At 38.4% G+C, this 15321-nt stretch overlaps 1 protein-coding gene across 4 annotated transcripts in view; it reads left to right on the top strand.

Annotated features, from left to right (window-relative positions):
• Nucleotides 1-1374: 1374 nt before the first annotated feature.
• LOC117997325 (nascent polypeptide-associated complex subunit alpha, muscle-specific form) overlaps nucleotides 1375-15321 on the top strand; it is a 110699-nt gene continuing 96752 nt past the window's right edge. For 3 of the 4 annotated variants that reach the window (XM_034985587.2, XM_069509901.1, XM_069509900.1), the window contains exon 1: nucleotides 1375-1698. In XM_034985587.2, coding sequence (XP_034841478.2) covers nucleotides 1584-1698 — 115 coding nt within the window. In that variant the 5' untranslated portion in view covers nucleotides 1375-1583. The remainder of the gene's footprint in view (nucleotides 1699-15321) is intronic. The other variant, XM_069509903.1, reaches the window with a different exon arrangement.

The following is a 15321-nucleotide window of genomic DNA, read 5'->3' as shown; positions in this document are numbered from 1 at the left end:
AGTGACTAGATACCCACTTAGTGGAAAATAAACTTTTGAAGTTCGATAGTTCGTCAGAGACCTTCCTACCTACTTTAAAAACGAGGTACTGCTCTAACTTAATCGAAGAGTCCATTGTAACTTAAGTAGCCGATATTAAAGTCGATAGGTATGATAGAACAGCTTGACCCGAATTTCACGGTACCACCCGTTCATATTAGGTACCTACTACCTTCACGTATCTATCTAAGAAGTCTAGAAGTTGAGTCCCAATGTAGTCCCCAAGTTGAAAAAACTATTGATCTGCGTTTTTCTGTTCAGAATACTCTTTTGACTATTGAGCAAGGCAGAAGACAGATTTTTTTTCGTAGAACCTTGATGGAATACTTGACCTCCGATTTTTATATGTTCTTTCTCGCTCCATGAACTCCTAAGATCGACTAAATGACATTGTCGATGATTGCCTCGTACCGAACTCAAGATTCAAAATACTTGAGCAACCGAAGACAAGTCAATGCAAAAAGTGCAAAAACTGGTTGAAAAAGTTTATTCACACGAACCAATAATAATATTGAGGGTCGCTCGTCGCCAGTGCGGTGAGATCGGGCGCACGTCAGAAGTCAGAACCGGTGTTCGCGTAGGGTGTTCGAGAGTAGTATATTGCTTGGCTATGCCCATATGCCAGAGGGAATACTCTCTGGCATTGCAAAAATTGCTAACTGAGTAGTTCGGTACTAAATATGGCACTATTTTCACATCCCTGATCCCACTGAAGTTATAAATTAAGAACCTACCACATAATCTGGCATTTAGATACACAATCTTGCAATTTGCTTATAGATAGCAGGTACCTATACGTTTATCCAGATGTGCTGTGCTCCAGATTATTAAATAAAAGAAATTGAAAAAATCGTTTGAAATGCCGGAAAATGCAAGCGAATCAAAGCCAGTTTTATGTTCAATTTAATATATTTTTGACAATAAAAAGCTATTTAATTCATTTAAGCTATCATGAGTTTATAATAATGTAGGTAACTAGGTAGGTACATTATCAATATACTGAACTAAGTGCCTATCTAGGTACTGCAATCTCCTGGGCACCGCGTCGCGAGCAGAGACCCATTGAAATCCTTTTTCAACCCTAGAATTTTTTAAATTTATAACAAAACACATGTATATTTTAGGTGGGGAGGCAGAAGGTACTAGGTACTCAATCTAAATGTCTATTGATTAATAGTAAAAAATGTTGGAAGTTTGGAAATTCATGTAGGTACTTAATCTAGCTCTTTTTGAGATATCTACCAAAGTTTCACCAGCCGCAGCATCGATTTGGCAAGTTGGTAAGTGGCAAGTGGCAACCCTAGTACAGCCAGTTAATTTCAGTTTGCCGCTGTACCCCGCCGCGTGCGCACGTCACACAAAATCGTACGTGGCCGTCACACCGGACCGATTCAAACACCGTTATCGTCCTAAATGAAAACCTAATGGACGTACGACTAGTACGAGGTAGTACAATAGTCTTTCAATGCATGCTCGTGTTGTATTAATGTGATGTTTTGAACGCTAGTGGAGTGCAGTGTGTAGTGAAAAGTTTTCATGTGGCAATGGAAGAGATTCGCATTTCGGATTGGCCCGAGCCGCCTGGCTCGCATGCATGGCTGCCTGCTTATGGTTTCCAGCATGAAATAATGGAGAAAGAGGACTTATTCGGCTCCAATGGTGAGTGATGCTCACTCGACCGATTAGAACCGTTACTGTCCAAATGTAGTTTTTAGGGTTCCGTATCTCTTTTGTAAATTAGTGGTGATAATAAAAAGAATACCCGGCTGAGTTTGTTGTGGGCTCTTCTCAGACCTGGGCGCGTTTGGAACCCTCGTAGCTTTAGTTTTAAGTTTGCGTGATAATTATCACCACTATATCTTACAAATCCAACATTGGGGCTAATTCTCTTGTACACAATCTCTAAACTAAACTAAATTAACAGGTCTAAATCTAGTGCTACCCCTTCCCGCAAGCAACATTACGACAGGGATAGCAATAGATTTAGACGTGTCATTTTAGTTTAGTTTAAAGATTGTGTACAAAAGAATCGGCCCCATTGACTATCAAAAAGAGTAGGTAATTTCTTACCTAATTTGAATATATTATCATTTGACTTTGACTTCTAAAAGATCACTTCGTTGTCTGTCTGTCTGTCAAGAGACTCCTCAAGGGCATTAAAACCTGTAGCATACATACTTGCGTTGACCAAGACTCACGAAAGGCAGGTAGGTAGCAATGTCTTAAATACTTACCACAAATAAAGGGAAAATCCAAAAACTGGCTTTACTGCTCTGGGTTCCAGCCATTTAAACCTTGGTCAACAGCTCTGTTACTATGAGAGCTGGTGAACTATTTGTTTTTAGTGTTTGTCTGGGAGACTTCGGTGGCTTCGGTAGTGGCTAGTTGTCACCATGCCGACAAGAGATGCTACGATATTATAGATGCGAAAGTGTTTGTCTATTGGTTTGTTGGTTTGTCCTTCAATCACGTCGCAACGGATCAACGTGATTTTTTGCATGGGTATATGGGTATAGACCTGGAGAGTGACATAGGCTACTTTTTATCCCGGAAAATCAAAGAGTTCCCACGAGATTTTTAAAAACCTAAATCCACGCGAACAAAGTCGCGGGCAACAGCTAGTGTAGATATAATATCGTTTTTTTTGGTAGGAGGCTTCGGCGTGCTTCGGCCATGGCCCATGTTAGGTAATTATTACCACTACGGGCAAGTGGTCGGACCCTACGATGACGTTATCTAGATATTTTGTATTTTGTATTTATTTATTTTATTAAAGAAGAATATTTCCAGTTTACAATAAATTTGGTGCATTCATAAACTTTAAATAAGATTTTCCGTACACCAGTATTTAGGGTAGGTATGGATTTAATTAATTAAACCACCATATACGACATATGTACCTACCTACCCGTTTGAGATTTGCTCGCTTTCATCTTTTAAACTGCATCGTCACCAGGTGAGATCGCAGTCTAGGGCTCTCCGCTCTTGTTACTGAAAAAAAAAGTCGTTTTGTACCCGTCAATTGCATTGAAACTCAGTGTGGTCAATTCTGTTGTACCTACCTACGCAATCTCTGAACTAAACTAAAATGTTAGATAAATAAACATATTGCATCTCTTTCATAATGCTGCAAAAAAGGATATCACTAGATTTAGAACTGTCAATTTAGTTTAATTTAGTGATTGTGTACAAGAGAATTAGCCACAGTCCATACCTATTTAAATATCTTATTTCTATGTTTTTATTCTATTTTCGGCAATGTTGAAGAACTTTGAATGAAGGCTAGATGCAGTTTTTGCTTGTGTTTTTGTTACTAATCTTGCATGGTGTTCTATTTATTGCTGACTTACCGAGTTACCTATTCTGATGTTTGAGTTTACAAAACTTGACTTGTATGCGAAGACCGCAATGCTATTGTTCGTATTTAGTATAGCTGATGCCCGCGACTTCGTACGCGTGGATTTAGGTTTTTAAAAATCCTGTGGGAACTCTTAAATTTTCCGGGACAAAAAGCCTACGTCCTTCCCCGGGTTGCAAGCTACCTCTGTACCAAATTTCGTCAAAATCGGTTGAACGGTTGAGCCGTGAAAAGCTAGCAGACAGACAGACAGACACACTTTCGCATTTATAATATTAGTATGGATTTAGTTAGGTACCTATGTAGTAATAAGCACTTATTAGATCCCCTATATCACCTTCCATAGCTACTTACTACGTATCTATAATACATAGGTATTACAGCCCAAAGGTTTTATAGCGCAGGGTCTGATTATCTACCGATTTTGATTAGGTGCAGAAATACCTATAGTACGCGACAGTTCGAGACTCGAGATGGCAATCGGGGAGGGAACGCCCCGCACACCCACAGCCCCGCGCTAAATCGGTGCGGGTGAGCGCGAGTGATGTGCGGGTGTGCGAGGCGTGGATTGCTATCTCGACCTGTCGCGGACTATATCTAACTTGTATTGTTTGGTTTGTAACAGCAATGAACTAATTGCTTTTATGTATTATTTTATTGTGTCCAAAACAATGGGTTCGCATGAAAATAGGTTTAGAGATATCGGTCACAAAAAACATTAACAATTAAGTAAGTTACCAAAACAAACTTCAATAGATTATTATGCTTGTATTCGTTTCAAGATCGTAAAGAAATAGGTGAACCATAAAAGCGTGAATCCATGTCGTAGGGAAGTTAAATTAATTAGGTCTGTAAAACATTTGCCCGCGACTTCAACCGCGTGGACTACACAAATTTCGAACCCCCTATTTTACCCCCTTATGGGTTGAATTTTCGAAAATCCTTTCTTAGCGGATGGCTACGTCATAATAGCTATCTGCGTGCCAAATTTCAGCCCGATCTAGAATTTGGATGTACACTAATAATACCTTTAAGATCTGTAAACTAACCCAAATTCGCAATAAAGAGAATTGAATTGAATTGATCCATCCAGTAGCGTAACTCGTAAGTTCAGAGCCACTTTCTCTGCGAATGTAAAATGCAAATGTCTCAAATGTTATGAAATGGCTTAAAATTAAGTAAAAATAAAACCAAAATTCACACGATTTCACTTATTTAAAACATTTAGGTGATTTAGGTAAGCACCTACCACGTCACTACTGAGTTCCTACTTGATTAGTGGTTGACTGTAGGTACCTCTGAGAAGTAGGTTTTTATTTGTAAACTTAGAAACGCCCAGGATTCGAACCGGACCTCTGACCGAGCGTTCTAACACAGTTCACGACAGTTGGGGAACTTCTAACAAAACGTTGAGGCATCGACATCACTGGCAGGCGTCAAATATTAGTTGATACATTTGACGCAGGTAGCCCTAAAGTAGCCCTATTTTTCTTTGATTTTACGTCACCATAGCCTAAAAACGTCGAGGCATCGACATCACTGGCAGGCGTCAAATGTTAGTAGATACATTTGACGCAGGTAGCCCATAGCCCTATTTTTCTTTGATTTTAAGTCACCATAGCCTAATATTTGACATATCGTCGATTCAGGATCAAACCGAGAGTTCTCTCAATCTGGTACACCCTGGTTCTAGGCTCTAGCATGCTAGAACGAAATACGGAATTAATTCTTGCTATGTATGGCCTACGGGTTTCTACTAAGAAGACCTCCGCCATACTTCTAATGTAATGTAATACTTGTACCTACTTATAATTCGATATTTCTTTAATACAAAAACTATAGTTGAACAGAGAAAGCGATTGCAGTGGTAAACGTTTCATAGATAGAGATATTATGCTAGTTGCGCCTTGCCGATAGTACTCGTACAGTACGCGGCCGAAAGTAATGTACATCGACCTTTAGAAGGAGATAGCAGATTTGTAGAGCGTTATCCCTATCGTTGAGACCGACAAAACGTAGGTATGAGTGACAGAAACAACGCTCTACAAAGCCGAAATGACATTCTAAAGGCCGATGTACATTACTTTCTGCCGCATACTGTATTCTTATTTAAAACGCATGTATTATTTCATGTCTAGTAATAAATTAACTTTATAAATCAGGTTTGATCAAAATAGTAGGTTTGCTTAGGTATTAACTCAGTACGATGTTTCCAAACAAGTTGCTTACATTTTAGTTTTTATTACTCCTTATCTAAGATTTCTCTCACATGTTTGTCTTTGTATGACGACGTCACAACGTGGATAGTGGAAAAGTAGCCTGGTAGGATTAATAGAATGACTAATTTTATTTTGCACTGTTGAGAAAATAGCGCGAGTTCTTCGGCTTTCTATCGAGGATGTGCGAGGTATAAGTACGTAGACTAGCAAACGACGAGAGAAACCTGTACCTACCTAATAGTTACTACTATAATAATCCGTATCCTTTATATAAATGCGAAAGTGTGTTTGTTTGTTGGTTTGTCCGTCAATCACGTCGCAACGGTGCAACGGATTGACGTGATTTTTTGCATGGGTATAGATGAAGACCTGGAGAGTGACATAGGCTACTTATCCCGGAAAATCAAAGAGTTCCCACGGGATTTAAAAAAAATCTAATTCCACGCGTACGAAGTCGCGGGCATCAGCTAGTATGTACATAAAATATATTGACTGTACTACTTACTTGGTTTAGTTTTTAAAAGCCCGTGTAGGTACTTACAGGATAAAACTTGCCTAAGCCATTCTCTAGGTCTTTAACTATACCCCATGTCAAAAAACGTCGACCGTTGCTCCGATACGACGTGATTGAAGGAGAAACCAATAAACAAACGAATACACTTTCCTATTATTTATAATATGGGTGATAGTGGACAACTACTCATTTGGTATTGATATGGATTAGTATGGATTTCATGGTAGGTATCTTTGTTATTAAAACTAAATTAATTACTCTTATTAGGTACGTAGTGAAGTAGGCTATACTGAAGCCAATACAAATGAGGGCAAATACCGTGATTGGATACGTAACGTAAAACTAAGCCTGATCAATTGAGACCTACATTTTGTTGTAAACAAATCTCTCAATTGCCTAGATTAAGCTTATCGATCTATCTTTAATCTTATCTTATTAAGTAACCTAGAAATGTTTGTCAGTAACAACTAACAGCCTAGTTTGGATTGTGTGTAAACACTTCTTCTTCATTCTGAGCTGGTTTCCGCACTTAAACGTTTCCGTCTGTTGTGCATCGCCCCTCCCCGCCGAAGTCTTCACTCCAGCCATCCAAGCTCGCTCCAGAAGCCGAGTAGACCACCCAGGTTGCCGAGGGCTTCTTGGAGTGAGGTCGGGGAACCTAAATGGCGTTCGCGTTGATCTGCTACGCCCGTGCACTCCAGGAGCACGTGCGTCGGTGTTTCATCGACCTCCATGCAGGCCCTGCACAGAGAACTGTCGGTGACACCTATAACGAAAAGGTGTTTGTTTAGTGGGCTATGCCCTGTTATGAGTCCCACCACCTTCCTAAGTTTACCTCTGTCCAGGCGGAGTAGTTTGTTAGTTTGACGTTTGTCTATGTTAGGAAAAGCCTCTTTGGCTTGCCTACAGTCTGTTGTGTTAGCCCATAGTTTAGAATGTTCTTTTAGTGTTACCTGCCTAGTACCTACGATAACCGTAACTAACGTAACGTAACTTTAACCGTCTGTCTTACAACTGTACCTAAATGTACAAAATAAATAAAAACCAGCCTAGTGCGGGTCAGCCTCGCACACTGAGGGTTCCGTACTACAGTCGTATTTTTTCGACATTTTGCACGATAATTCAAAAACTATGGTGCATAAAAATAAATAAAAATATGTTTTATAATGCACAGGTAAAGCCTTTTCATATGATACCCCACTTGATATAGTTGTCTTACTTGAATATTGAAAATACTAATTATTAGTTCATGACCACAATTTAGTTTTTTTTGTGTCATCTAACCCTAAATTCACGGTTTTCAGATTTTTCCCCTAAAGCCAGCTATAAGACCCACCTACCTGCCAAATTTCATGATTCTAGGTCAACGGGAAGTACCCTATAGGTTTCTTGACAGACAGACAACAAAGTGATCCTATAAGGGTTCCGTTTTTCCTTTTGAGGTACGGAACCCTAAAAAGTGTAAGCTAAGCTACGAACTTGTAGTGTTTGTAGCCGCGAATATGTAAATTTTGTTATTTAAAACAGGTTACACGAGTTACAGCAAAAGGCTCGCAGCGAAGACCCTAGCTTGCCTGTCTATTATGTATTTGCTGTGTATTTATGTATTGTAATTTGTGAATGGCGTTATAAATTCCGTCGTGCAGCAGGGAAGCATGAGGCATGCAGTCAGACCAGTCCCGAGGTAAGGTCGCCGGTTATATCCGTCGTTAATCGTATGCCTTCTACAAACTAAGGACAGCCCTGTATTTTTACTTGGTGATGTCAGGGGGTAATGTCTTCATCACATTACAGTGCGACAAGGCTGTCTTGGCGCGTGGCGAAAATCAGAACTAACGTTGCCGTCAAGTGTCCCCTTTGTTCTAGTTTGAATATTCTAAGCCTTTGTTACAACGCCCCCTGTCAATGTCATTCAAGTGCCAAGAGAGCCTTGTCGCACTGTACTTTTATAACTTACTAGCGGATACCCGGCATGTATAATAACTAACATGTATAATAGCTAAAAAACTCTAAAACCAATTTCGCTCTTCTTCTTCAATTTCGCATTTCTAATGAAACTGGTTTGGGGCACATCGGTTAGATGGTTTCAAACTAGATAGACAGACAGTCAGACAGACACTTTGTCATCATACATATACACCTATATTATAAATGCGAAAGTGTTTGTTTGTTGCTTTATTGGTTTGTTGGTTTGTCCTTCAATCACGTCGCAACGGAGCAACGGATTGACGTGATTTGTTGCATGGGTATAGTTAAAGACCTGAAGAGTGACATAGGCTACTTTTTATCCCGGGAAATCAAAGAGTTCCCACGAGATTTTTAAAAACCAAGATCCACGCGTGCGAAGTTGCGAGCATCAGCTAGTGTCTAATATTAGCACAGATATCAGTATGGATCGATAGTATGGAAAATAATCGATATCTTAATGCAGTTTAAGGATAAACTGACTGGCTCACATCAGCGTACCTACCCCTGGGTTTAGACTAAGAGACTTAAGATTTTGCATGTAAGTTTTCTGTTCAGACCTAATATAGACCCCCACTGGGGGTTTTCAAAAACCATACCCAAGCGAAGCCTCAGCTAGTATGTCATTTTTATGATCTCTCAACTATGGAGCCATGTAGGTAGGTATATTTATATATGTTAGGAGCTGCGCTCGTTCATTAGTGAGTCTCAATGAAGAGATGAACTTTAAGATTTAGGAGCTTTCTATGCTCTTATCTATGCTCTTTTCGAACCACTGCATAGGTATTATCTAGTATCTAATACCATATCTTCATTGATCTTAGTTTACATTTTTAATTTCAATGATGAATACGAGAAAATTATAAAAAAAACTTAAAACTATAAACTAAAATTAAAATAAATAACTAAAAATATAATATATATTTTATATTTTAATTAATTAAAATAAATAATTAATTAAAATATAAAACTAAAATTATAAAATGAATACGAGAAAATTACTTTTATAAAAAACTTTTGAAACCTTCGTATTGAACCCAATTAAGAAGTTGTTTACTATTTAAAATAATATAAATCTCACATTCTTAAATATCCTGAATACACTTTTATAGTGCAATAAATATTGTACCTAAATAGGTACCTACTTAATAAGTAAAAAATCTGTTGTTTTCAAATTCACAACTGAATACCTACGCAATAAATAATAAAGAGTTAGACCAACAATTTACTCGAACTTGCCCGGTATTTAATAAAAGAGAATGTAGATACCTACAACATAATGCATGTAGCCATGTAGGTACTCTTCTTAATCTTTCGAACACGAAAGACCTCGAAGTTTCACCTCAAGATACAACGCTCGTCCCTTTATCTCCCGAGGCACGAACATGATGCTGATTTCAATAGTCACAATCTCAATACGAATATTGTGTGATTCTGATAAACCCCCTTATTCAGTCGGTTAATGTTTTTGTGCAAGTGCATTTGAGATCAAAGCTAAATCGATCAAGAATAAATATGACGTACCTACTGTATCTATTTTCTGATAGATATAACTAATGAGTTAAGTATTAAAACGAGCTGGTGACCACGAACCAAACAGGTGGATTTAAAACACGAGTAAAACAAAAGTAGGTATTTAAATTTTAACTTCAGTTCAAATCAGTACCCAGTAAAAGTGTGTTTGTTTGTTGGTTTGTCTTTCAATCATGTCACAACCGAGCAACAATTCAACGTGATTTTTGCATGGGTATAGTTAAAGACCTGGTGAGTGACATAGGCTACTTTTTATACCGGGAAATCAAAGAGTTCCCACGGGATTTTTAAAAACCTAAATAACCTCTTTCTTCTCCAAAGGGCACTTTGTCAAAACAAATTACTCTATTGTTTGCGCCTCGTCATGTTCGTTTTCGTAATTCATGACGCAATGTTACCTACTAATTTGAATAATAACTAGCTTATGCTCGCGACTTCGTCCGCGTGGACCACACAAATTTCAAACCCCTATTTCACCCCCTTAGGGGTTGAATTTTGAAAAATCCTTTCTTAGCGGATGCCTACGTCATAATAGCTATCTGCATGCCAAATTTCAGCCCGATTCGTCCAGTAGTTTGAGCTGTGCGTTGATACATAGAAACATATTATTACAGTTATAACAGTACTATTAGAAACATATTATTTTTAATAATTAAACAGCTGATATGATATGATATGATTAGACAGCTGGTAAGAAAAACTTTAAAAGAAAACAATGGAATATGTAGATATGTAAACAAAACAAAATTTACTACTGTTTACTCCATAACCACACGTGCATGAGAATTTTTTATTATCCGCCGATATCGTAGCAAAGTTACCATGCAAACCAAAATGTGTTATTCAGGTGTTAGGTTACTTGACTATTGTTTCTATTTTAGCAAATAGGTATGTATGTATGTATGTATGTATGTATTTCTTTATTGCACCACAAAACACAAATGACAGGTTATAAAAAAGAAATCTTAAAAAGTAGGTACAAAAAGGCGGTCTTAGCTAAATAGCGACAATGGGAGGTGGTGTATATAATAAACCTAAATACCAATAACTAAATAAACTAAACTATACAATAAATGCTGTGATAGCCTAGTGGTTAGGACATCCGCCTTCTAATCGGAGGTCGGGGGTTCGATCCCGGGCACGCACCTCTAACTTTTCGGAGTTATGTGTAAATATAACTTGATTTATCGATGAAGGAAAACATCGTGAGCAAACCTGCATGCCTGAGAGTTCTCCATAATGTTCTCAAAGGTGTGTGAAGTCTAGCAATCCGTACATGGCCAGCGTGGTAGACTATGGCAAATCCCTTTCCACTCTGAGAGGAGACCCGTGCACTGTAGTGAGCCGGTGATGAGTTGATCATGATGATGATGACTGTGGTAGTTGTTTAATTCGAATACTATGCGTTTGGCTCCGAATTCTTATATCCTTCCACACACCTTTGAGAACATCACGGAGAACTCTCAGGCATGCAGGTTTCCTCACGATGTTTTCCTTCACCGTTAAAGCAAGTGATATATTTTTAATTACTTAAAAACGCACATAACTCCGAAAAGTTAGAGGTGCGTGTCCGGGATCGAACCCTCGACCTCCGATTGGGAGGCGGACGTCTTAACCTACAGCTTAACTACCACAGTACATAGCAAAAAACCAAACCTCTTTCTTTAAATATGGTCTAGATATCGTTTCGTTTGTGACTAATTTGGACCACTTGACGTCAAAAAACCGGAGAATGGCATGCAAATATATCGTGACTGTCTAAAACAAGAACACAATTGCCAATTCTTGTCTATTAAACGTTTTAAATTACCATGAAACGCGTACATTCCACTTTGTTTCCCAATTTATGGTTCTGTTCATACTTACTTGATTACTGTTTAAGTGCATATAAAATGAGAGAGTTCGTATTTGTCCATTTATGTATTTAAATTAAGGCTAAATTAAAATCTATGCTATAGATTTGGAAGGCGCATTATGTCGTGTTGTATAGAGTGGAGAACTAGAGTAACCGACATAGCTCAACGGGTTGCGAAGCTGAAGCGGCAATGCGCAGGGCACATAGTTCGTACAACCGATAGACGTTGGGGTCCCAAGGTGCTAGAATGGCGACCTCGTACCGGAAGACGCAGCTTTGGAAGACCCCCCACTAGGTGGACGGACGACATCAGACGAGTCGCAGGGAGCCACTGGATCTAGGCGGCGCAAGACCGTGGCGTGTGGAAGTCCCTACAAGAGACCTATGTCCAGCAGTGGACGTCTATTGGTTGATGATGATGATGATATGGAGTGGAAGAGTCTCATGAAACTTTTACGTAAGAGAAGTTATCCTAGCTTTCAATGTAGGTAGTTCTCATTTGAATATTGACCGATCAAACCCAATGGAATTCAATTTTCTAGACACGTTCTAGAAACAAATATATCAGTGTATGTGGTTTCTCAGATTTCCGTTAAAAGGTGCAGTTTCAAAGTTACACCGGCTCAAAGATATTTTAAGTATATGTACCTAAATCTTTGAGACCGTGTAACTTTAAAGTTTAAACACTGGTTTAAGCGCGAAGTTACTTCTCCTAATCAGAATTTACTGGTATGTACGCTTTCTCCAATTTAGAATACATCTGCCCCAGCTTATACTTGGCTGCCGGCTGTCGTTTCTGCAATAGACAATATTCTGCCATTTCAGTTTGCTAATTTGTTTGCTTAGATATCGATGACTGGTCGGTTGTTATCGGCTACGGATTTCCTCGTTATGGATTTTGTCCCTTAGAGAGACACCCAACAAATTAAGTATCAAGTAATAATGTGTTAAAAGTATGCTCCTAAAAAAAGCATATTATACAGTCGCAGACTATGTGAACGATAAAAAAAGCTTGGATTTGACTCGCTCCAGCAATGCACGGGGCTGCAATGGCTTGTATAGTACGGTATAATAACATTGTAAATTGAAAAATTAAAAAGAGCAACCGCCGAGTTTCTTGCTGGTTCTTCTCGGTGGGAACGGCGTTCCAAACCAGTGGTAAATTAAAACTACCTGACTATTCATAAACACTTGTAAAAAGTTTACATGAATAAAAAAACATTCTATTCTATTCTATTCTATCAGTACCGTTATTATAAATTATATATATATAATAAATATAGTTTGTTTGTTGGTTTGTCCTTCAATCACGTCGCAACGGTGCAACGGATTGACGTGATTTTTTGCATAAGTATAAATGAAGACCTGGAGAGTGACATAGACTTTTTATCCCGGAAAATCAAAGAGTTCCCACGGAATTTTTAAAAAACCTAATTCCACGAGGACGAAGTCGCTGGCATCAGCTAGTTACTAAATAAACAGTGATTGCCAAAGCTTTCTTCGATTGCTTTACCGCCAATTTTTTCTCAATTCGATCGGCTCTTATTTAACCTTGTCAAATTAGGCAAGTGACTATGTGTTACAAAATAATTTACTTCGACAACTAGTTTTTTCGACATGAAATGGCAGGTATAAACCAGAGTTGTTGCGGATGCCAATATTTTGACATCCGCGGACGTGGATGCTGATTATAAGAAGTTTACATCCGCGAAAGCGGATGTCTGGATTAATGTGAATGTTCCGCATTTGTGGATGCGGATGCGAATATACGTAACACCTCTGTTGGGTACGATTGTACACTTTTAATTGGTCAGTAAGCGAACGAAGATATCAACTAGCAAACACGCGCGAGGCACGCGCCACTCTGGCCCCGCCCACTTTCTTTGTAGGTCGTTACTTGTTGCAAATATGAATCTGCGTCCGTAAAAGCTCCGCATTAATTGATTTGGATGCGGATGCGGATGTCTGAATTAATGCAAATGTTCCGCATATGCGGTTGCGAATATTCGTAACACCACTGGTTTAAACAATAATAATAGTGGATAGTGGATCGTGTTACTTGTATTATAAGAATTTAGTTAAAGTGAAAAATGTGAGTCATTGTTCACTCGATTAACTACAGTGACTCGAACTAATACCGTGTATAATTTTATCATTCATATTTTCTATAGTAGTTTGTAGTAGTTCGTTTGCTCGTCATCGTAGAAATATTTGACCATCTAAGTAGATTCTAGAGTCTAGACTAGGAAGGATTTTGTATCGGTACAGTTTTGAAATCTGTGAGTTTTGAAGTTTTATTCCTAAAGCGAATCTGTTGACCACACGATGTTTTCTACATCAGCTGTGAGTGAATTAAAATTGATTTTCCAAATGTCTGTGAATTGAAAACACTTTAATCTCCAGCTTAGTTATGTTAGGAATCGGACAAAAGTTTAATTAGCCCAACGGATGAGGTACGAACCTATGCCTGAATTCGTACCTAGTGCATATTTCAAAAGTCATCAGGCTTTTCATTCTAAACTCGGCTACTATAATTTAGATTTTTTGCTATACTCTGAGCTTTTTTTGCTGGCTCTTGAGACCAAAAACTAGACTTGCGTCAAAACGAGGCAGATTTATGAAGGATTTATCTCAGAAATTAAAATTAAAACTAAAACCTTAAAAAATATAATATTATAATTAAAATATATTATTAAAAGGAGTCCCTTAGGCATGGTTCCGAAGATACTGGCAGCGTTCCCCCTTTGAATAGCTAGGCTAATTCTTTGTCCGAGGTAGCTGCCAGCTCTTCGGTCTCCTGTGATGTCGACTAACCTTTTTAAATTAATTTAATTAATTCAAAAATTTAACTAATCTCAGAAATTATAACTCGCTAAGTCAAAGTCATGGTAGGTACGCTCTATAGATCTCAGCCTGAGTTAGGTTTAAATCCTCTACGTCTTCCACTGATTTCTTTTGGCCACCTTTCGTCAATTTGAATATTTTCAGAAATAGCCTACTAATAAAAAATACGCAAGTACTTAATGTTGCTAATAACTAGCCAAGGGTCTCGTCAGAACTAAAAATTTATGAGACTACTAAACAGCTAATTGACTCGTTAGTCAGCAGTGCGACTGGGCATGTTCTAAACAGGTGACAAAATTCATCGCTTGGCAACGCTAATTAAACGAACTTATCGTTCGTAAATCTACCGTAAGTTAATACGTAAATGTGTAAAAGGAATTATTGAAGCATGTACAGAATTCTACTAAAGGAGATCGCACACCGCAAGATTGGCAGGCGGCGCAAGAGCCGCATAATACCGTTGCTGCAGCAGACCTGTAGGTCGACTTCTTAAAACCCGCATCAATCATTATTGAAATCTCAATTGTTGTGATTGGCTCAATTTGTGCAATTCTTGTTGCAACAATGCATTAAAGCCTTAATGCACTTAATTAAACAATGCATTAATAGTGAGCGAGCGTCAACCAATCAAAGGTGATTGCGATCGTGTCATTCTATCGCAATCGAGCAGCGGCTGATGTTATTTATGCTCATTTTCTTGCTTGCGACTCTTGCAACCGTGTGCGATCTCCTTTAATCTACAGTTATACAAATACAATCAAGGTCTAATGGATACGGCCAAAGATCGAATCAGTACTGCTTACTCTTTTAGTCATAAGTAACACTTGACGTAGAACCTTACATTATGTTACATGTGCAATAGCAAATGACTCATTATATTATGTATAGCGATCTAAAAAACCGGCAGTAGTTTTGTATGATTGCTCTGATGCAAGATAAAGCGAGCGTACACTGTGTGCTTGTCTTCTTACTAAATATTCATGGTGTCAGCTCA

Source organism: Maniola hyperantus, chromosome 4, assembly GCF_902806685.2.
Source record: "Maniola hyperantus chromosome 4, iAphHyp1.2, whole genome shotgun sequence".
In the NCBI taxonomy this organism is placed as follows: Eukaryota; Metazoa; Arthropoda; class Insecta; order Lepidoptera; family Nymphalidae; genus Maniola; species Maniola hyperantus.
This window is presented reverse-complemented; position numbering and strand designations above follow the sequence as displayed.